Genomic DNA, 22287 nt, shown 5'->3' with positions numbered 1-22287 from the left:
CTGTCATCATTTTGAAATGCCTAGTACGTTTTGAATCAGGGGCCCCACATTTTCATTTTGTTCTAGGTCCCACACATTCTGTTTTGTGTGGCACTTTGAGAGGTAGAGGATGGTGACAGGAGGGGCTGGGCGCTACAGGTGCAGGAGACAGGTAGAGATAGCTGGAGGTGTCAGAGTGCTGCTGAGGGTGACAGAGCTCTGCAGCCATTTCCTTGGTACATAAAGTGCCACTAGGAATTGGACAGAGTGATAAAGAACAGCTTGAACTGGGACAGAGATTTGCCAGCTTGAGAAAAATTCTTTTCCGGGAGAATTAAGTTTACTATCTAACAATAATATTGTAAGAATATTCTAACAGCAATGTTCAACCATCGTAATCTTTCCAGACAAGTGTGATTAGAGGGTATTTATTGCTGTCAAATTATTATTCATAATCTTCTGACATGTGAATCTAAAAACGACATTACTTGCGAGGGGCTGATATCACTTTCAACACTGGGTCTAATGAACTCTTTTTTGGTAAAAGACACTGGAAAGCCAAACCCAGGTATCTGAATTGTCACTGTGGACTCGGAGGTGCAGGTTGAGGAGACCGTGGCAGGCACGGGAGGAGGAGGTCACGTCTTTATGGATTGTGCAGGGAGCTATCCAAAAGATGAGAGTAGAATAGAAATTACTTCCATGTGAATTTCCTGAAATAAATTGGATCCAGGCCCCACATTCCAAAACAGTGTATTGAGCTTTCTGACTCTGGTTCTCACCTTCTCAGTCATTGTGCAGAAACCTGCAGCTCCTGCGGGTGGGGTCATAGGCAGTTCCTACCATCAGGGCCTGGTAGTGGTGATCCTTGTTTTGTTACACAGGATGTGGAACATCTGACAGCCAAAGATCCCAGTTCAAAACCGAAACTCATCTCTCGATCTTCCTGTGTTTGATGTTACCCCAGGTGCTTTCATGCATCCCAATACTGATGCATGCTCACATCTTCCTCCATATGGAATTTGTACCATAATTTTGCATTGTACTTAGTGTATCATCTTGAGATTAATAGGTGATGGAGAAAGGTATGACTATTCTTCCATGGCTATATATCATGATTGTGAACCACAATTCCTACATCTTATTTTGTTTGTGAAATATCAGTTCAAATATTGTGCCTATTTTTTTTTAAATTGGGTTGTCTTTTAATTACTACTTTTTAAGACAATCAAGTAATAATAAAACATAGATGTATCCACATAGTTCCCATTTCCATGCTATCAATCTGTTCAGTATCAGTTTGTTTGAAGTTTTCTTGCAGCTCACTGGTGATCTATCTGTTCATTTATTTAAAGCCATTTTTCTCTGTGTGTTCCATTATGTATAATTGATATTACTGTGTTGAAGTTCATCAATCTTGTCTTCTGCAACACCTAGTCAGTTGTTAATCTCATCCAGTAGTATATTTTTCATTTCATCCATTGTATTTATCATCTCTAGAACTAAAATTTGAGCCTTTTTAATATCTTCCATGTTCAGCAGTTCCCCTAGCTTTTTAAACATATGGAATGCAGTTATAATAATAGTTTTAACACTCAGATTTGTTAATTCTAATAGGCATGTCACTTCTGAGTTGGTTTCCATTAATGACTTTTTCTTCTCATTGTGTTTCCTATTTCCCTGCTTTTTTTGTATATATGGTTATTTTTTCTGGATGCTAGACATAGTCAATTCTGCCGTGTTGGGTACTGAATACCTTTTTGTTTCTGTTAACAATCTTAAGCTTTGTTTTGGAGGCAATTAAGTTATTTGGAAACAATTTGATCATTTCAGACATTGAATTTAATATTTTTAGGTGGGAACACAACAGCGGCTAATTTAGGGATAATATTTCCTACCCTGGATACAAAACACATGTGGTCTCTACCCAGTGCCACAAACCGGTAAATTAGGAGGTTTACACTCTGGCTAGTGGAACAGGCACTATGAGCTCTGAGTCCTTCCTCTGTTCAGGAAGTTTCTTCTCTTATCTTGGGAAATTTCCAGGGAAATATATACTGATCATGACTCAGCTGAGTAGTTGAGGAGGCTCCTGTAAATCTTTGACATTCTCTCTATGTGCAGCCCTTCCCTTCCTTCTCCCCTGCCCTGTGCCCTGAACCCATCTCTGTCTCTCTGGACCTTTAGTTCAGTTTCCTCATGACTGATCCTGGTCAGCCAGGATTCTCTTCTTTGTTCTGTAGCTTGGGAAGTCTCTCAAGGCAGTAACCTGGGGCAACAACTCTCAGAGGCCATAGTTTGTTTTTATTCAGTAAGTTGAGGTGGGAAGGTAAATAATGTCCCTGTTACTCAAATATAGTAGTCTTCCAATGAATTGGTTTTACTTGTACTATTCATTGAAAAGGTAGATATATTGATATGACAGTACTTCTGTTTTATGTGTCCAGTTTCTATAAAAAGTATGCATCATACAACCCAGAAATTTCACTGATAGGCATTTGACCTATTAATAGGTCTTTTATTTTAATAATATGAATTTGTCATTGATGTCATGTGATGCAAATATGGAAACGTCTTATACAAAGGATGAATAATTTTCAGGGCCAGACACAAAATAAATATATGGGATTCTACAAAAGTTATTAAATATTCAAGATGGCAACCACAGGGCACTAAGCTAAGGGCAGGATGCATCTAAGCACAACTCCACAGACCATACACTAATGAAGCAAGCTTTGACATATATATATATATATATATATATATATATATATATATATATATATATTAGTAATATGTATTTTAACAATAAAGAGTAAGGAAAAATAAGAACAAAATATGTTCCTGAAGGTTTTGATCTAGTATATAGTAGAATATCTATAAAATACAATATTATGCAATTGTTAAAATATGTTAGAAGATTAAAGAAACTTTTCACAACAATTCACTTTTACAAGATGGCATGTTGTGTAATGCCTAGTTATCTTATGTAACTAAGCCTGGGAAAGAATATATTCATATATTCACATATATAGCGAGAATGTTGACAGATGAAGATGGAAAGACTGTGAACAGTCTTGTCTGTTTTGGATGAAATAAAATGGTGAAACTATTCTTTTGGCAGTGAGAAACTAAACATTTTTAAAGCAGAAGCATCATGTGATTAAATCTGTCTTTTAGAAAGATAATTCTGATAAATGGTCCAAGATTTTCTAATACGACTATTTGTAAATGAAGAGCACCAAAGCAGTGAAATATTTTTTCTTTTTATACTATCTGCCCCTTCTTTCTTCCCACTGCTCACAGACTCAATTTCCCCTGACGTCTTATAGATGCTCTTCTCTTGTACGTTAGTTGAGAAACATGAATACATTCTTTCCCAGGTTAGATCCACCTCTAAACTTCCAAAATTGACATTGGAGTTTTCTACCCATTGAAATTTAGAATAAACTGTGTCATAACTTGTTAAAATATTATACTTACATTTTTTTTCCCTTTCCTTTAGTGTGCTCGTTATGATAACACCTTCATTGCAGAGATCCTCATTGACAAAGGGGTCAATGTCAATCACCAGGATGAAGACTTTTGGACGCCAATGCACATTGCCTGTGCATGTGATAATCCAGATATTGTCCTGCTCCTTGTATTAGTAAGTAAAGTAATTACATTTATAACAATTTGAAGATTTAATGGCATATGAAAAGCTACATATTTCTCTCTATATATACTTCAGCAGAGAGAAAAATGTGTGCATATGTCATGACTTATTTGCCTGTAATTACAAGATAGAGACTAAGATTGTGGATTACATAATTTGTAAAACCAATTGTATAGATGTCATATCAGGCTCTGCTCTTCTTGCTTTTTTCTTGGTTATTATATACCTTAATACTTCACAAGTCAGTCCTAACTAAAATGGTTTGATAATTGTAATTTTTCAATTCGTTCTTTTAATTTTTAGTCTACTAGGCATACAATAATGAAATATGGCTTGCATGCTTGCATTGAATCTTGTTCTCTTGTTCACATCTAATAAAGAAGTATCTATAACATTCATTTGTATGAAAATTTTAAATGTAAAAATTATTAAAGTTATTTGTTGTTTTCAATTATGGCTTAGCCAGTGGTTCTCAACCTTCTGGCCCTTTAAATACAGTTCCTCATTTGTGACCCAACCATAAAATTATTTTCGTTGCTACTTCATAACTGTAATGTTGCTACTGTTATGAATCATAATGTAAAATATCTGATATGCAGGATGGACTTAGGCGACCCCTGTGAAAGGGTTGTTTGACTGCCAAAGGGGTCGCGACCCACAGGTTGAGAACCACTGGCTTAGACCCTTATATTAATCCTCATAAACAATACTTCTGTTAAAAAAGAGTGCCAACACTTTATAGACATTCAGTGTGTACTGGTTGAATACATAAATAAACAAATAGTGAATAAATGGCAGGCCTATTTTTGGAAGACAGCCTGAATTTAACATTGCCATTATTAATTTTTATCTAATAAAAGCTGCCTTAGAGCCACATTCATCTTTTTACCTGTTCTAAAATTTCTCATTCTACTCATTTTGCACTTATATTCGGAAGTGCTTGCTTCAGCACACTAATCATCTCAGTGTCTGATGATGTTGCTCTTCATTACCAGACAGAATTAAGAAATTGAAACTGGTTTTATTTCATATATAAACATAGATTTAAAATTTTAATTGTCAAGCTATTCACATTTTTATGGTTCTGTCATGCCATTTCTCACATCATAGAATAATCCAACCTTATATGCAAAGTTATATATTTGTTAGTTACTGTTTTTCAGTAAACTTCATATGTTGGTCACTATCATCATTCTTTTAACTAATATTTATTGATTACTAATTTTTGACATAATAATTTCTTCTCTTAAATACATTGCAGTTTATTCATTCAGCAAATATTTATTGAATGTCTACTATGTCCTAAGTCTTACACAATGGACAAAAAAAGACATTTTATCATTTTATCTTATAGAGTAATGGTAAAACCAAACAAAAGCAAGTAATTTAAGTGTACCATCAAGAAATTTATTAATGGATTAAGCAATTCTGAGTAGCCTCATTGCCACTATGTTATAGCTAGCCCACCAGTCATCTACCAAAATAATTCACTTTCCAATAAATTTCAATGAAATACGTTGTCATAAAATTGTAATTCATGTAGAAATATGTTCCTGCTAACAGCCTCAAAATTTAGATGCCATTGTACATTCAGTCTTTCATGTTCAATATTCTTTTCATTCTCCAAAGCTTATTGATGAGTAAGGGAGACTGTGCACATTCACTTATTCAGTTCATACCTCTGATTGCTTTCTATTCTATACTAAGGGGTTCAGCAGTAATAAAGGAAGCAAAAGCCCCTGCCTTTTGGAACTTAACATTCTCCTGGGGAGAAACAGGAAAAAATACATAAATGAATAAAATTTATAGTATGTCAACTAAAGAGAATTGTTGGAGGAAGCAAGGAGAATGAAGTAGAGGGTATTAAGGAATAGCCTGAAGCGGAAGGTGATATTGGAGCTGTGAGCCTGTGGAAATGTGGATGCAAAGTGTACTGGGCAGAGGGAACAGCAGGTGTGAAGCTGTGTGGCAGCATCATGTGCTTGAACAGGAGAAAAGTGCAGCTCCAGTGGAGTAGATGAGGTCAGGGCAGGACATGAAGTCAGAGAGGCAGTGGAGCTAATCGAACCTTGCAAGGACGTTAGATCTACTTTTACTACAGGAGATTAAGGGAACCATTGCAGGGTTTTGAGAAGGGAAGTGATATGATCTGACCTACATTTACAAGATCACTCTGGCTGCTCTGTTGAATACAGATGACGGGAAGGGAAAGGGAATTATATGGATTACTAATAGGAAGCTGTTGCCACTATCCAGACCACACATGGTGGAGGTGGTGAGAAGTGGCTGACATCTAGACGTTCTGAAGGTCAAGTTTTAGCATTTGGTGTGGGACTGGATTTAGGGCTTGTTAGAAATAATAGGAGTCACGGATGATTTCCACTCTTTTTTGGCCTGAGCACGGGAGGGTTGCAATTTGCTGAAATGCAGAAGAATGTTAGAAGGAGGGGCATGGAGTTGGTTTTAAAAATGAATGCTAAATATAAGAAAAGGCTAACAAAATTACTATGAACACAAGAGAAGAATAAGTGATGGAAGAGAAATAGAGAGTTGGTAAGTTGTACAATCTGAGAGAGGAGGTGGAAGAATTTAGCTTATAAAGGAGAATAAACACCTCTTTAAGAATAAAACAAAGATTTAATAAATACAAAAAGATCAGTAGTTTGTTAGTAGGAAGTTGAAGGCAGTAGCCTGAAGACTTCAATTTTCTCAGTGAAGTTGAAGTCAAAATCAACTGCTGAGAAAGAGAGCAAATCTTATGTGTGGTCATGTACATAGAGTCAATGATGAGGCTCTTAGCTCAGTTCTTATGCCATGGTCCTTATTGGAAATGCAAATTTACTTTGAACCATTTGGATTTATAGCTCATTTTCTAGGGAGAAACAAAAGCTCCTGAAATACAGCAGGGTACTCTGTCTTCTAATATTTAACAAATCAAAGTGGTGAAAAGAGTTATTTATAACTAAACAACATAATTATTATAGTAGTATTTAATTCAGGAATAGCCAAAGCAACTATTGAGTGGAGTTTTGGAATGGTTTAATTTTGATCTATCAATTTAAGCCACCCAACACAAACAATTTCCTATTTCAGTTTTGACAAAATTTTTGGGTTGCAGCAGTTGCCGGCAGAACCTATAAAAATGATCTAGTACCACAGTGCCCATTAGACACAGTTCATGACACACTCATCCAACAGGCAATAAAATTACTAACATCAGATGTTCAAACACAAACAGGCCAAGGATGGAGAAAATATTCACGGCAATTTCCAGCTTATCCTACTGTTACTGAAGTGAGACAATGATAAAGACATTACTGAGCACCACTTAGTAAATGGCTATTCATTTTCTAATACCTCCCCTTCAGCCTTCTGATTATAAAGAGTGAGAATATTTCAAAAGTCTCTCAGTATTATGTAATAGTAATAATTCAGCAATTCACTATTGCCTATCACCCCTTTAAAAATAAAACTAATACATGTGACACTTTATCCTTCATTTATCATTATTTATTGAAATTATGTATAATAGTAACATTTATTAAATGGCTCTGGGATATGTATCAAATCATATCTGCCCCAAATTTTTAATAGGAGAGAGAAACAAGCTGAGATGATTAGTCAGGAACACAGGTAATCATTTTTCCCAATACAAATATCATACAATATTTTACTCAAATTATTTTTCTTTTGCCCCCACCCAAAAAGTTTCTTGTGGCTCAAGTGCAATGAACTGTTCAAATGTGCAGATTCATCACAGCGTTAGAACTGCTAACAGAGCAGAGTAACGTAGTAACTGTGGGCACATTGAAAAATTAAATGTGAAATTTCAGATCTGGCATGCTGCAGATATATGAAAATCTTTAATCCAGTAATCAGAAAAGAAGTGAGATCTTCAAAGTTATTCAGAGAGCATTCCCTATGAAATCACATTGTGCAAAACAGCAAAGAGATGTCTATTGTTCCTCTGTCAGCAGGCTAGCCATGGAGTGGATTCTGAAGATATTTTAAAAGCATGTATTCAGGGCATAGATATATTGATACTACATGCTAGAAAGATATATATATATATATATATATATATATATATATATATACATATATATGTATATATATTCATATATATATGAACTTATTAAAATAAATATGTCAAGGTTTTCAGGGAATAAAGTTTGACATACTTTGAGTGAATCACTTTTCAGTCTTTATCATTTATTCTTGAATAACCGAAAAGCTTTTAAAAATCTTGGAAACTGAAAATTATGGTGAGATTATTTTTTAAAACTAGAAAATTATTAGAGTTATTGAGCACTGGTGTTTGAATATGGCACAAATTAGAAAATACTTTTAAAACTTCATAATGTGGAATGCAAAATAAAAAATGTATATATGTGAGATTCTCAAATAGTCAATAAAATAAGGTAAGTGAAAGGTTATAATGTAAAACACATACTCTCAACCCCATTAGATACATACATGTGCCCATCCTCCCCTTATCATCATGTCAGACATTTGTCATGCCAATATTTAGAGATTTCTTTAGTATTTCTGTAAATGCTATTCATACCCTAACCACTTAGAATTCTACAATTATGCTTTCTTTCTCACATATTTTGTTTACTTGACATGGTTTGTCATTTATCACATTAGCAAGGCTACACATAAATACTTACGTGCTCCAAAGTAGCAATTACTTCAGGATGTTTACAGATGGAGCAGTGAATATGTTTCCCAATATAATTGCGACTGTTATAACAGTTATACTGTAAATTTTGTAGTACAGTTAGTTTAAAATTGTTCATTGCTCTGAACATTTGCAATCATTAAAATCTCAAACTATACTTTAATCATAATGAGGGCTTGATACATAGTTCCTTAATGAATAAGTGGATTCTCTAAGTATATGGTCTCCTGTTATCTGCCCCAAATCTAGAACCCGAAAGAAAGCTACAAGCTTCTAGTTTTCATTCTCTGCTTAAGCAGTGGAGAGCTGTGGGGCAGTCCCTGCTTAAGACCAGAGGCCTATGAAGCTTCCCCTCCAGGTCAGTTTTCATGATTGTGGGCAGGCAGAAGCTCAGCTGTCCTTCGGTTGGTCAGACTGAAGGACAATAAGGACAGCCTATGCAGGGCTTTGGATCCTTCCTTCTCAGCCCATTCCCCAGTGGTTTTCAGGGGTAGTTCTTTGTTTCAGATTTCTGCTGGTGCACATCCTACCTGACAGCTTCTCTCCCTGACTGTGATGTCTCAACTGAGTTTGGAGAAAAAGGTCATGATTCAATGGCTAGGGTTAGAAAGATTTGAGTTTGTTCACCAGTTCCCTTCATGGCATAAATATTTCAGAACGAGAAGGGTTACTCTTTGAATAATCTATACTAATAAAAGGGCAATATGCTAATTAGGGCAGACATCTACCGGACAACCATCCAGACGTCCTTCCGGACAAAGCTGCAGTGGCTGCCCAAGGCTCAGGCAAGCCGCAGATGGTGGCTGCCGCTGCCCAGGGCCGGCCTGAGGCTCAGGCAGCCATGGTGGCCGCCAGTGGCAGCAGCAGCGGGATGATGGGGGCGGCACCTTCCCCTGATTGGCCAGGTCACCTCTGGCAGAGGGAGGCCAAACTGCAGCTTATGCTGGGAGCCGAGGCAGAGGCAGTTAGGGGCGATCAGGCTGGCAGGGGGCAAGGTAGGGGCAATCAGGTTGGCAGAGGGGCAAGGTAGGGGCAATCAAGCTGGCCGGGAGGCGGTTAGGGGCAATCAGGCCAGCAGGCAGGCAGAAGCAGTTAGTGGTGATCAAGCAGGCAAGCAGGCAAGTGGTTAGGAGCCAGTGGTCCTGGATTGCGAGAGGGATGTCTGTCTGCCAGTTTAGGCCCAATCCCTGCAACTGGCAGTCGGACATCCCCCGAGGAGTCCCATATTGGAGAGTGTGAAGGCTGGGCTGAGGGACACCCCCCTCCCGCCCCCGCCACACCGGGCCTCTAGTTTTTATAAAATAACTTTCCTGCTAATTGCCCAATTCAATAATAAAAATAAATATAAAATGATGCAGGATAGAGACAGTAGGTACTATACTAGATCACGTGCTTCTGTTACTTCTGACTGCATTTGGTTGCCCTTTTGAGTCAGTATCTACTATCTTTTTTTCTACAGTGATTTCATTTCATTGGGGGTGAGGGGGACTCATTGATTTGCTTGTCTTTTTATAAAAACAGTTTGCTGTCTTCTGATTTGTTTGAAGATTTAGCAGTTCTTTGGAATTTGTCCTTGAAGACAAGGTCAGGATTGTGAGAAAATTTTTTTGTATTCTCATATAATTGGGTGTGAGCAATAGGGAAAGCTCCACAATGCTTAAGTCAGTGGTTGGAAGACAGACTTTTAAAAACAGTGGGGCCTTGACTTACGAGTGTCACGATTAACGAGTTTTTCGAGATACGAGCCGTCTCTCTGCCGATTTTTTGCTTTGAGTTGCGAGCTAAATTTCGGATTATGAGCCAGCTTCAGATACCCCACCGCTAGTTGGCGCAGCGAACGTCACAGTGAACGCCACAACATCAGCCCAGCATCACATGTCTCACTTGTTCACTTCTTGATTTGACATATGAGTAGTTTGAGTTAACGAGCTCCATCATGGAACGAATTAAACTCGTAAGTCAAGGCCCCACTGTAGTAATTACTTGGAAATAAATGAATTGGACATATTTTTTTTGAGATCTCTTTTAGAGGTACCTGTAAGTTTCCACTTAATATTTTATAAATGTATTTTGTTACATTTGTTTTTTTTTAAAATATGTTTTTATTGATTTTAGAGAGAGGAGAGATAGAAACATCAATCTGCTGCCTTCTGGCGCCCCCTACTGGGGATGGATCCCACAATCTGGGCAGGTGTCCCCATAGGGATATGAACCTGTGACCTCTTGGTGCATGGGATAATGCTCAACCAACTGAGCTGAGCCATACCAGTGGGGCACATTTGGTTTGATTTTAAGATGCAGATTTATAAAGTGTTCCCTTATACATCTCAGGGCATGTTGCATTTTTTTTCAATACCAGTAATCATAGAAGGCATTCTGTTATTTTTTTCTGGTCTGCTACAAAGATTGCATGGAAAAATGTTAATGTTGGCCTGTGTATTCTGGGAATGACATTTTATAAGTATTGTTTGCCTCTGACTAAAATTATTTTATTTTCTCGTTGTTGGTTTTGTCAAACCTATTGGATGGTAAGAGTGAAGGGGAGTCAACAAATTTCATCTACCATCTTTAATATTTCAAGGAGCTCAGACCTGAATTTCCCTTCTCTCTTCCAACTAACTATTTCATTTTGTATCATTCTTTTAAGGATTTGAATTCCTAAACTTAGCTAAAAATTGTGCTGGCAGAGAAGGGTGGGTGATTTAATATACTACATAGTTTATGGTTGTGTTTGCAAATGATTCATTTCATATGGCACTCTTTCTCTTCCTGCTACTTTTGTTAGTATAGATACAAGTTATTGAGTGCCTACTGTATGTCAAGCACTGGGCTGGGTGCTGAATAGGCTTATGCTGAAGATATTTGTAAGATACTTAAATACTAACAGTTGGTCCCACTTTGCAAACTGAAGGCCAGAATTAAGTGGTTTGAAGGCCAGAATTAGGTGATTTGACCTTGGACCCAAAGCCAGTGAACAGTAACCCTGCACACAGAGCCAGGCTTTTCTCACCTGAAGCCTCATTTCTTGTCAGTATGCCAAGGGAAGTTCCTTCCTCTTTCTCCTCTGCTTCCTATTGCCTCTAAGTCTAACTCAAACACTCCCTTGTCTTTTTGTATTTCTATTTTGCAGCTCTCTAAGTTCTAATATTCTATTTTCCAGTTTCCAATAGTTTCACCAAAATCACTACCTTAATGAATGTAAAATAGTGGAAAATACATAATTAAATTTTTGTGGACTTTCATAGAAGAAGCCCTATTTTGCTCTCTTCTTATCTAAAGCTCTTTCCTTTTTTTGAATGTGCATTTTTTTGTAGGATAGCAGCTTTTACTATTTAATATGAGACTTCATGAATAGTTCAGCAATGACTATTATTACATATCCCCAATATAGGGTATTTTTGGCCAAATGAATTTGAAAAATTTGGGGACAATTTTCACTGGTATTTAGTGTAGGGCTTTGAAGAGACATTAATATGCTAATGTACCTCCAAGCTTTATAGGATATGGGTGTAATATAAAATGTTTTCCAATATAGTTTCTCAAACAAATATAAATAAATAATTTATGTAATGTATTGGATATATCTGTTTGAGCGAAACATAATGAAAATCAAATTAAGTTGTATTATCCATTTATGACTTATCATATTTGAACATAGCATTTCAAATAGATTAGTTCTTAGAAGTTTTGTGCTGAGCTCTAAAGAGTTTATGCTAAGAAGCTATAAGTAGGTTTTAATATTAACAAAAAACACAATCCTGATTTATATTTTTATTTATTTATTATTGTTACTTTTTTAATTCTCACTGAGGATATTTTGCTATTGACTTTTAGAGAGAGTGAAAGAGAGAAAGACAGAGAGAAATATCCATGTGAGAGAAACACATCGATTGGCTGCTCCTGCAAGGGCCCTGACCAGGCCCCGGGCTGGGGAGGAGCCTGTGACGTAGGTATATGCCCTTGACCAGAGTCGGCCTTGCGGTTCGCAGGCTGATGCTCTATCCATTGAGCCAAACCAGCTAAAGCACAACCCTGGTTTTTAAATAGACAAAGTTCTTGACCCAGATAATGTAGAAAAGGAATACAAATAGCCATAAATGTGTATTTGAGGCAACATATTTGAAGACTATGTAGATGTTTTATTTCTCATCAGACATTTGCTTTAGTGTTAATATCCCTTGATAACTCTCATCTGAATCAGTTATTACTATATTGAATGCTAAATTCTAACTTTATCATTTTCCCATATTTATTAGCTGTTATTATATTGTAAGGAAAAGCTTTTTCTTCTCCCCTAGATTCAGGCATTCATTTGTTTATTAATATCAGCATGAACTCATGGATTCTTTCCTGCAAATTTACATTGCAAAACAAAAAAGTTCACCTTAACCAGGCGATGAAAGTTATGGGACCAAGGAACAGCATGCATCTTCTGATATGACACAATGGGAAAAACATGCCATCCCCTCTGTGTTTTTCCTGCCAAAAATCTTATTGTAAGGACATATCATAGAAGATCTTTAAAAAAAGGCAAAGGAACTGTTCTAAATTGTAGGACACTAAAGAAATAGGACAACTAAATGCACTGGGTGACCTTGGAAAGTCCCCTGAGTCAGGGAAAAAGAGCTATCCAGGATATAATTAGAAATATTAATGACATTTGTGTATGGACTATGATTTAGATAACAGAACTTATTAACATTAAAATTTTCTGATTTTCATAACTTTTGTGCCAGAGAATATCCTTGTAATAAATAGTTAAATATTTAGGGGTACAGGGACAGGGTATCTTTGACTCACTTTTAAGTGATTCAGAAGAAATACAGGAAGAGAGGGAGAGGAAAGGGGATAGAGGGGGAAACGTATAAATAATTAGTAAATTTGGATAAAAGATAGAGTATTAAGAATATTAATTTCCTAGGGTTGCTATAATAAAGTACTACAAAAGGAATGGCTTAAAACAACAGAAATTTGTTGTCTCACAATTCTGGAGTTCAGAATCCGAAATCAAGGTGCCAGCAGGACCACGATCCCTCTGAAACCTCTACGGAGGGCCCTTCTTGGTCTCTTCCATTTCCTGGAGGCCCAAGCATTTCTTGGTTTGTGGCAGCATCACTCCAATTTGCCCATCTTTCCTCTTTGTCTAAAAAATTATATAGTGGATGCTTGCATCAGTGGAATGAAGCCAAAGAACATGTATGCATAACTCGTAGACAGAGTCAACAGTGTGGTGATGGCCAGAGGGATGGGGTTGAGGCTGGGTGGAGGTGGGCAAGGGGGTGGGGTAGGGACAGCTGTAATAGTGTAACAATAAAATATAAGTAACATTTTTTGAACCTGAAATTGCATCAAAATTGAAAAGTTATCAAAAAGTATTAGCATATGAAAAGTGGTATTTGCTTATTAAAATGCCATTAGGTACCTTTCATGAAAATTTAATTATTAGTGTGTTAGAGATTTATTACTAAATGAAACAATTGATAAGTATATTCACTGACACTAAATTGTTACATAAAGTAAAAGAATATTTATTTGTTTTTATGTCACCTGATAGGCAGTAATAAGATTCATATTTGGGAGGAATTAGATATTTGAATTCCATTTTCAGTACTTAGGACATAGTAGGACTAGGACGAATTGGAAGTCAGGCAGCCTCCCAGTTTGAATAATTAAAGAGGAAATGTGATTAGGGCTCCCAATAGGAACTAGTCCCCAGTTACAGAAAACATTTGAGAAGTTTCTGTTGATTTTGCATATATAACATTGATTACTTTCATTTTCCTGATGAAAACCAATCACTGTGTAATTGATTGATTTTCCTGAAGCCACATTGAATAACTTGCCTCAGCGTCTGTATTGTACAAAGATAATATTTTTTGTTGTTGAGCTCTTCTTACTAACGCTACTTTAACTTAATTTGGAATTTCTTGTTTTATTTAGACAAAGGATAATCACTTCTGTCAGTGTAAGGAATTTGACCTCTGGTGATTAAGTATAGGAAAGTAAAACCAAGAAGGTATTTCACACACACACACACACACACACACACACACACACACACACCCCTTAGGTCTTAGACATCAACTTTAAATGAGTTTTCTTGAATCATAAAAATGTATGTATGTCTTCCATTTATTCTCTCAATGTCCTTTTTTTACACACCCAATTCCTAATCATATGTTTTTATAAAGGATAGCATTCGGTAATTTTAAAATGTTACTTAAGATTTAGTAATTTTGTATAGTGATTGCTAAAGTTATTGTTTCATAAAATAACTGCAGGTTTGAATATTCTTTGTCCTATATTTGAAAAGCTAGTCTAAAATCCTCAACTTGCTCTGTTTCTCATACCCTGAAATAAGACAACTGTGTACACAATCAAATGTGCAAACCAGCACATGAGGAAATTAAAGTTACTGTTTACTGTGGGCATCCTCATTATGAGCCGTGTATCCAAGGAGACAATATAATTAACATGCACACCTATTCTGGAGCACTTTTCTCAGGCTTTTATAATTATAGCTGAAAAAATCATATAGTGGACACTTATGTATGGAGTGAAATTTTAAATGTTAGAAAGAACATTTTAAAAAAGATATTTAAGAATGCCTTGTCTTGGGAGAGAAAAATACTATTTTAGGACATGTTTCAAATTCTAAACTAAAAATGGACATTGTCAAGAGTGATCTTTTTATTGATTTGAATTATTTCTTAGCTCTTGCTTTACAAAGTTGAGAAAATCCATTTTATGTTCCTGATTGGTTCAAAGTGTGTTTTTTTTCTTTTAAGTACTAACACAATACCTTATAAATGCTACTAATTCCCACCCCCTGGAGCATTTCCCTCTCTGTATGCTAGAAATGAGACCATCCTGATGATATTAAGAGAAGTCTGACATTTCTAGGAAACATCCTGATTTGAAAATCATCAGCGTCTTATTTCCAATGGGATCCATTAACAACTATAATTGCACATTACCTTCTAAGTTAGTCAGTCTAAGAATAATAATCAGTTATGGATCTTATCAATGGTGTTTTTAAAAAATAGATATACAATTTCAGAATTCTAATTCAAGAAATACAGCTTCTCCAGGGATCCTTTAGGATCTGTGTTGTTATTGCACATGGCCAGCCTGTCTATGGACATCTACCAATACCAGATGGCCTGAGAGGTGGGAGCAGAGCACCAGGACCAGGGCCTGTTAGGCACTCTAGCCCACAAAGCAAACAAGAAAGAACAGAGGGAGGGAGGAAGAAAGGAAGGGAGGGAGGGAGGAAGACTAATTTTCATAAATGTTATTGTGGAGCTAAAAAAAAAAAACTTTCCTTCACTTTCTAAGTTCTTCTGGCTGGGCTAATAATCAAATTAACACAGACATATTCAAAGGAGAAAATATCCAAAGTTTATTATATGAATGCACATTCGGTAGTGCCATAAGAACATAGATCCAAAGAAGTACTGGGCAGCTGAGGTTTATATGCCATTCTAAAGCCAAGGAAAAGGGTGGTTGTGATTTGGGACTTCAAAGGGCAGGAAGGCAATTCATAGGGAGACAGAAGACAAATGTTTGATAAATAAATGTTTGCTGGGCCATCTTTATCAATGAGATGCAGAGAGAACTTGGAAAAATGGGTTTTGTTAGCTTCCTTTCTGCCTGTCACACACGAGTTTATGTGAAACTAGTTATTTGTGAGGCTGTCTTCCTTCCTGGAGCAGGTCCTCTATCTACATTTGTTTCATCAGTCGCAGGGGATGTGAAAGGTTTTTCCTGAGTCCTTTGTTCCTTTATAACCCATCTTAAAAACAATATACCCAGAGGCAAACTTTGGGGTGGCAATCTCTGCTTCCCTTCATCATCCCTATGGAAAGACTGAAGGCAGGAAACATACATATGCATATAGTGACTTTGTAATATTATCTCTACACCCTTGAAAGGAAAAGTCAGGAAACTTAGTTTAAAAACTATTATGAAAATTATAATTCTTTGCTTCAATTTTTAATAATTAGTTTAAGCCAGTGTTTCGCTCCTTATTTTCCATTTATTTCAATAAATCTTTGTTAGTACCTAGTATGTGTCAGGCAGTGTAATAAGTGTTGGGAATATAAAGAGGAATAAGACGTGATCTGGGATTAGAAAAGTCTGACTTCTGTGCAAGGAATTATACCTGGTAATTTAGCAGCCCAGCCCAATGAGTGATTAATGGGGTGAAATTTCAATGAATGAGTCCAGAAAAAATATTCAGAACCAGGTTTCACTTTCAGACTTTCTCTGAAAGAGCCCCCTTACTTCTGAGAGAATAGACATGTTCCTGCAAGTGTCCTACCTCTCTCATGTAGCTCTCCTGGTCATTTTTGTTGTGATTGATAATCAATGGCTCTTAATTAGAGTCACCGTTGCTTTGTGCCCAGATTTTTGGCATAGATAAGAGTCTATCTGAAATGTGTATGCATTGGGAAAAAGAATTACTTGATTATCTCCCACCTACTAGTATTGAAATTGGTAACAACACCATAATGGTTTGTGCCTTAATTGATTCTTTAATAATTGATACTTGGGTACATATGTAAAATCTTATTCTCATGGTTGGAGACTAAAGGAGTGAAATTATTAGCAAAGTCTACTTCAGAACAGTGCCTCAAATAATTACTTTTCAAACTCTAAATAAAAAAAATGAAATCAAATGCACTAAGAAAATAACCTGAAGTCTTTGGGATCTTAAAATTGCCAGCTTTCCTTATGTAAATGAAAATCTGAAATAAGTAACTTGATTTGTTCACCTAAAGGGGTATCTTTCTATGGGTATAGAATGTGTAATGTAATAAACTCTAAATGGTGAGGTAAGCAGCTTAGCTTATCTGATGGGAAAGTATTAAGATATGGGACATTATACAACTTTTGCCTACTTTTTGTTTGCTTATAATATATTTAGAGCAGTCTTTTGGAAAACCTAAGGTGTAGGATATTTATACATACACATATATGTGCGTGCACACACACACACACACACACAAAAGGCAATCCTCCACATTTTAATATATTAAATTATGAATGTGACAACATTTTATGTAAAGTTATGAATTTGGATATTATATGAACGATAGAACTATGTTTATATTGCAATACAGATGCCTATTCACTAAAAAACATCAAGGGGACACTTGGCATTTGTTTGGCTCAGCTTAACGACATGTTATGGGTAGGTGTATGGGAAATCTTGGACACTGGGAACGTGTTCATGTCTTGCCCTTGGAGAAAATATGTAAACCATGCCTAATCCATTGTATGGAGCTCATTAAACAATGTAAAGCAATGGTGACAATTTATGTGACCAGGCTTTTTAGATAAAAAGCACATTGATCATTGTATTTAAGCTGAGATAGCAAAGGGTGGAGCAGGTGTGCTCAGAGATGTTTGATGGAGGGCCCTTTGCAGCTAAAGGATTTGTAAGAACCATATATAGTATATTCCATTTATTAGTGCCTACAGATTATGCTTTTTCTTAGAAAAGCTTCTGGAAAAACGAATGCCTTATGAAAACATCATGGTGTGAGAACAGCTCTGAGATGAGTTTCTGTGGAGAGCAAGGAGCATGAAGATTTTATAAAATAGTTTGGGGAAGATCAAAGTTCATACAAGAGTTTTCATTTGGACTCAGCATCCATAGGGTTTTGAGAAATAAGACAGGCTGTATAGGGGTAGCTAGCACACTGGGCTGAGTGGTTCAGTAGCCATGGATTTGAGTTTAGCAAGAGGGATGGGGAAAAGTAGTTGGGACTCAGGTCTTTCAATGGTCAGTTGAACATTTTTAGACTGTCAGATTTCTCAAAAATATTTAATGTGTTTGTCATTAAAATAATTCCAGTATTCTATAGGATTGTATCTGATGTAAACTATTGTGTACCTGTTTTCCGACTAAGATAGAAATGAAAGGATTGACCTATCTATGTTAACAGTATACATACGTTATATTTGTTTTTTTCACTTATAGGCTGGAGCCAATGTCCTTCTCCAGGATGTTAATGGAAACATACCATTGGATTATGCTGTAGAAGGGACAGAATCAAGCTCTGTTCTATTGACCTATCTGGATGAAAAGGGTAGGCTGAACTTTGAAAAACTGTAGAGAGATAGACAAAGAGATAGGTTGGTGGCATTATAAGTGTACTTATTTTTGGGGTCTTCCTACATGATTTTCTATTGATACGATTTCCCTAGATTGCATAAAATGAATTATGTTTCTACATTGCAATTCACTTTCCTACTGCAATACATTGTTGGTTTAGTCAATGCAGTTTTGCAAGCCAGCAACATTCTAGAGGCCAACAATGAAGGAACATTTTAACAAGCATTTAAAATCCATAATTAGAGGGACTGGGCTTGCAATTATAATCTATTCTCCACTGGGAGGAGAAGGGAAGTGAATCAGCACAACTGAATTTTGAGTTAATGAGAGTAAGGTCATGTGAAGTGTATTCTCTTAGGAGCCATGGTCCTCTTAAGAATTATTACTGTGGGTACGTCAGGGCATAAGTCAAGGGCAGTTTGCACGGGCATCTCAGCATCCACTCTTGGTGACACTTGGCAACAGAAACATTGTCAGAAGAATGCCCATGATCATGGTGCTGGCCTGCAAAGATGCAGCTGAGGGCCCAGATGTATTCAATGGCAAAGAACAGTTAATTTCACAGACCCAGGGTATAATTTCGTGAGTAAGTTCAACATTGGCAAAGTGAGAGGTGTTTGAAATCTTTAGCTTGATATGGTATTAAAATAAAGAAGTATGTCCCCTCTTTTATTTTTCTCCTTTATGATGTTTAGGAAATAAAAACAATTAAATTATAATCCCTTCCAATATGGTGTTTTGTCAAAGAAAAGGTTTAAAAATTTTAAGAGCCTCATTGTGCTTGTGACTCTATTCTCACCTCTAAGAAAAGCCCGCACACCTGCCTCTTTGTTTCCTGTGCTCTTTGCCTCCTCCAGATCGCTTGTATCAGAGGGTTTATTGTGAGGATGGTTTAGGATAATAATAATAATTAGGACTCAGCAGCTATGAGTTCTTAAAAACAGTCTCATTAATTCTGAGAGCAAGGTAAAAGCCACTATTTTCATTCCAGTGAATGTGAGCCTAGCTGTGCTACTGAAGGTCACTGAGTCATGGCCTGGGTGGCAGAGCAGCATGGGTGAAGGCGCTGTGGTATAGTCAGTCCCTCACATTATGTCTCCCTCAGTCCTTGTACCTACCTGCTCCTACCTGAGGAAAACCCTGCGTTCTTCCCATCTTGTTAACTATGACTTTGAGACTAATTACTTCTAAATGGAATGAGCTGAAAGTTATGGGCATTCCATGTTGGGAAGCTTTATTATTTGCACAGCTGCAAAGTTTAACCTGTGGTCACATGATTCTGAACTGACTTGAACCTGACTGTCTTTTATTTAGCTGTGCCAGTTCTAAGTTATGTTTTCCTGCTCTTCTTACTGTTCTTAATTTTTAACAGCCATCATGATAAATGTTTTTCTCTGGAAACTAAAGTTAACTATCTTTATTTACAAAAGAATTAACATCCAATATAATAAAGAGCTAATATGCTAATTAGACCAAACAGCCAAACAACCTTCCTGACAACCCTCTGGACAACCTTCCAGACAAAGCCGGTGCTGCAAGGGCTGAGGCAGCCGGGGCTCCGAGGGCCAAGGCAGCAGCTGCTGCTGCGAGGGCCGAGCCCTTTGCTCGAATTTTGTGCACCGGGCCTCTAGTTACTTATAAATCTCTTCAACTCATTAAAGGTTTTTGTCTCATAAAGAGTTTTAGTATTTTCTTTTCTTTTTTTTTAATATATTTTTATTGATTTTTTACAGAGAGGAAGGGAGAGAGATAGAGAGTCAGAAACATTGATGAGAGAGAAACATCGATCAGCCGCCTCCTGCACATCCCCCACCAGGGATGTGCCCGCAACCCAGATACATGCCCTTGACTGGAATCGAACCTGGGACCTTTCAGTCCGCAGGCCGACGCTCTATCCACTGAGCCAAACTGGTTTCGGCAAGAGTTTTAGTATTTTCAAAAGCAGTATTATCTATTCTGTAGAAATAAAAAGAAGTGTATTCCTTTGAGAGGTTACTTTAAAGAGTGATTAAGAAAAAGAAAAAATGAAAGGAAGGTCCTGACTCTGAATGGTCTGGAGAAAATCTGTCACGGTGATGGCTGTCACAGTTAGTTTGTAAAATACATGTTTGCTGGAACAAATTCAGTGTAATATCTCTTACATTTTAAACTCTGTTTTCCATTTGTCACCACCGTGGCACTGGCCTCTGCCTTCCCATCCATCTGCCCCCCTCTCATCTCATTCACAATCTGTTTCCATTTCTGACAGTGTCCCTCCTACTTATCATTTCGGCTGCCACACTTCCTGTAAATACCAGCTAATTTGATGTATTCTCCCCTTGTTGGTGCCCCTTTAGAATTATCTGCTGTGACAGCGTGGGCCGATGTCCCTAGAAATTTCTAATATTATGAGATGAGATTTTTATTGTTATTTAGCACCCAGTCTTTCAGCACTGCATTCTTATAACCAGGCACCTGCAATCCTTGAATTTTCAACCCGCGTCATACAGTTTCAAACCAGAGTACTTATTGTGCTGTCACACCAGGTCACATGTGGCAGGAGGCAGTCCAGGTTGTGAGCAAGTTGATTACATGGAAAATCACTGGTCACAAGTTCTAATTGCACTGTCACCACTGACATACACTATACCTGGGCACAGCAATTAACCTCTGCTCACCGCCTGAGCTGTCTGGACTGGAAAGTGAGGCAGCCACGGAGGGCTGATTGAGCAGGTGATGCATATTAGATCTCCAGTGCAAAGCAGACCAGCTGGTGTTCAAGGAAATCAATCAATTATAAAATGAGCCAGCATAGAGAGAAAGCAGTGCGGGAAGAGCTCAAGGTGGTCCAGGACAGATAGATGCTCCCCATGAGGGGAGGGAGTACATATATCTCAGTGTATATGTATACATAGATATACATTCAAGTCCCGGAAAAAGAAATAAAAACAACTTTGCTCAACACATATCATTGCACTGTGCCCTTTCTCCTTCATTCCAAATCGATCATTTTAAAAAGTAGCCCACCTTTATTCTCCCGAGTTCCTAATCTCTACTCAGCCCACACTCCCTACCAATCCACTGGGAAGGTCCACGCCACCATGTGTCGCCCTCTTTGGTTCTCCATCCAGTGGTCACTTTTCTGTTCTCTAGTGCCTCGTCTCTCTGTGGCAGCTGATGGCCTTGATCACACTGTTACGAAACCTCTCTCACCTGCAATGACCTTTCCATAGCCTCCCCTTCTATTCCAGCTTTTGCTTAGTTTTCTGCAGATGTGCCACTTGTACATCCAGACACCAAAATGTGGGTCGTTCCCAGGCTCTGTCTTTCAGTTTGTCTTCTTTTATCTTCCCAAACTACCCTGGCTTATCTTGCCCTCTTCCTTGTGTTGTTCCCACCTGCCTGTTCCCAAGAATGTTCCTACAGCTTAGGTACCTTTCCAGACCTGCAGGCTTGTATGCTCAATTTTCAGTCTCCTGACTTGGATATCAGAAAATTTGAAATAACTTGTCTACGTGGAACTTACCCTTTCATGCACTCTCTATGTGTTATATGTTATCATAACAGCCAGGGACCCAAGTATCTGAACATCACTTTTCATCTCCTAAATCCCTCACATCCAATTGCCACCAAATCTGACAGAGTCTGTTTCCTGGACATCTGACCTTTGATATGCCCATATCTCTCACTAAGTTTGCTATTAGTATCTTAGTGAAAACTCTGGACTTTCTTTTTTTGTTTTTATTTTATTATCACTTTTGTTAATCCTTACCTGAGGATGTTTTTTTCCCATTGGTTTTTAGAGAGAGTGGAAGGGAGGGTGAGAGGGTGAGAGAGAGAAACATTGTTGTGGGAGAGACGCAT

At 37.3% G+C, this 22287-nt stretch overlaps 1 protein-coding gene across 1 annotated transcript in view; it reads left to right on the top strand.

Moving 5' to 3' along the window:
• The window catches only part of MYO16 (myosin XVI), a 418102-nt gene that overhangs the window by 43433 nt on the left and 352382 nt on the right, over window positions 1–22287 (top strand). Inside the window, exons 3-4 of the mRNA XM_081084505.1 lie at window positions 3485–3628; window positions 18310–18418. Coding sequence (XP_080940631.1) covers window positions 3485–3628; window positions 18310–18418 — 253 coding nt within the window. The remainder of the gene's footprint in view (window positions 1–3484; window positions 3629–18309; window positions 18419–22287) is intronic.

Source organism: Myotis nattereri, assembly GCF_964212035.1.
Source record: "Myotis nattereri genome assembly, chromosome: 2".
NCBI lineage: Eukaryota > Metazoa > Chordata > Mammalia > Chiroptera > Vespertilionidae > Myotis > Myotis nattereri.
Note: the sequence above shows the minus strand (reverse complement) of the source record. Positions and strands in the feature narration are given on the sequence as shown.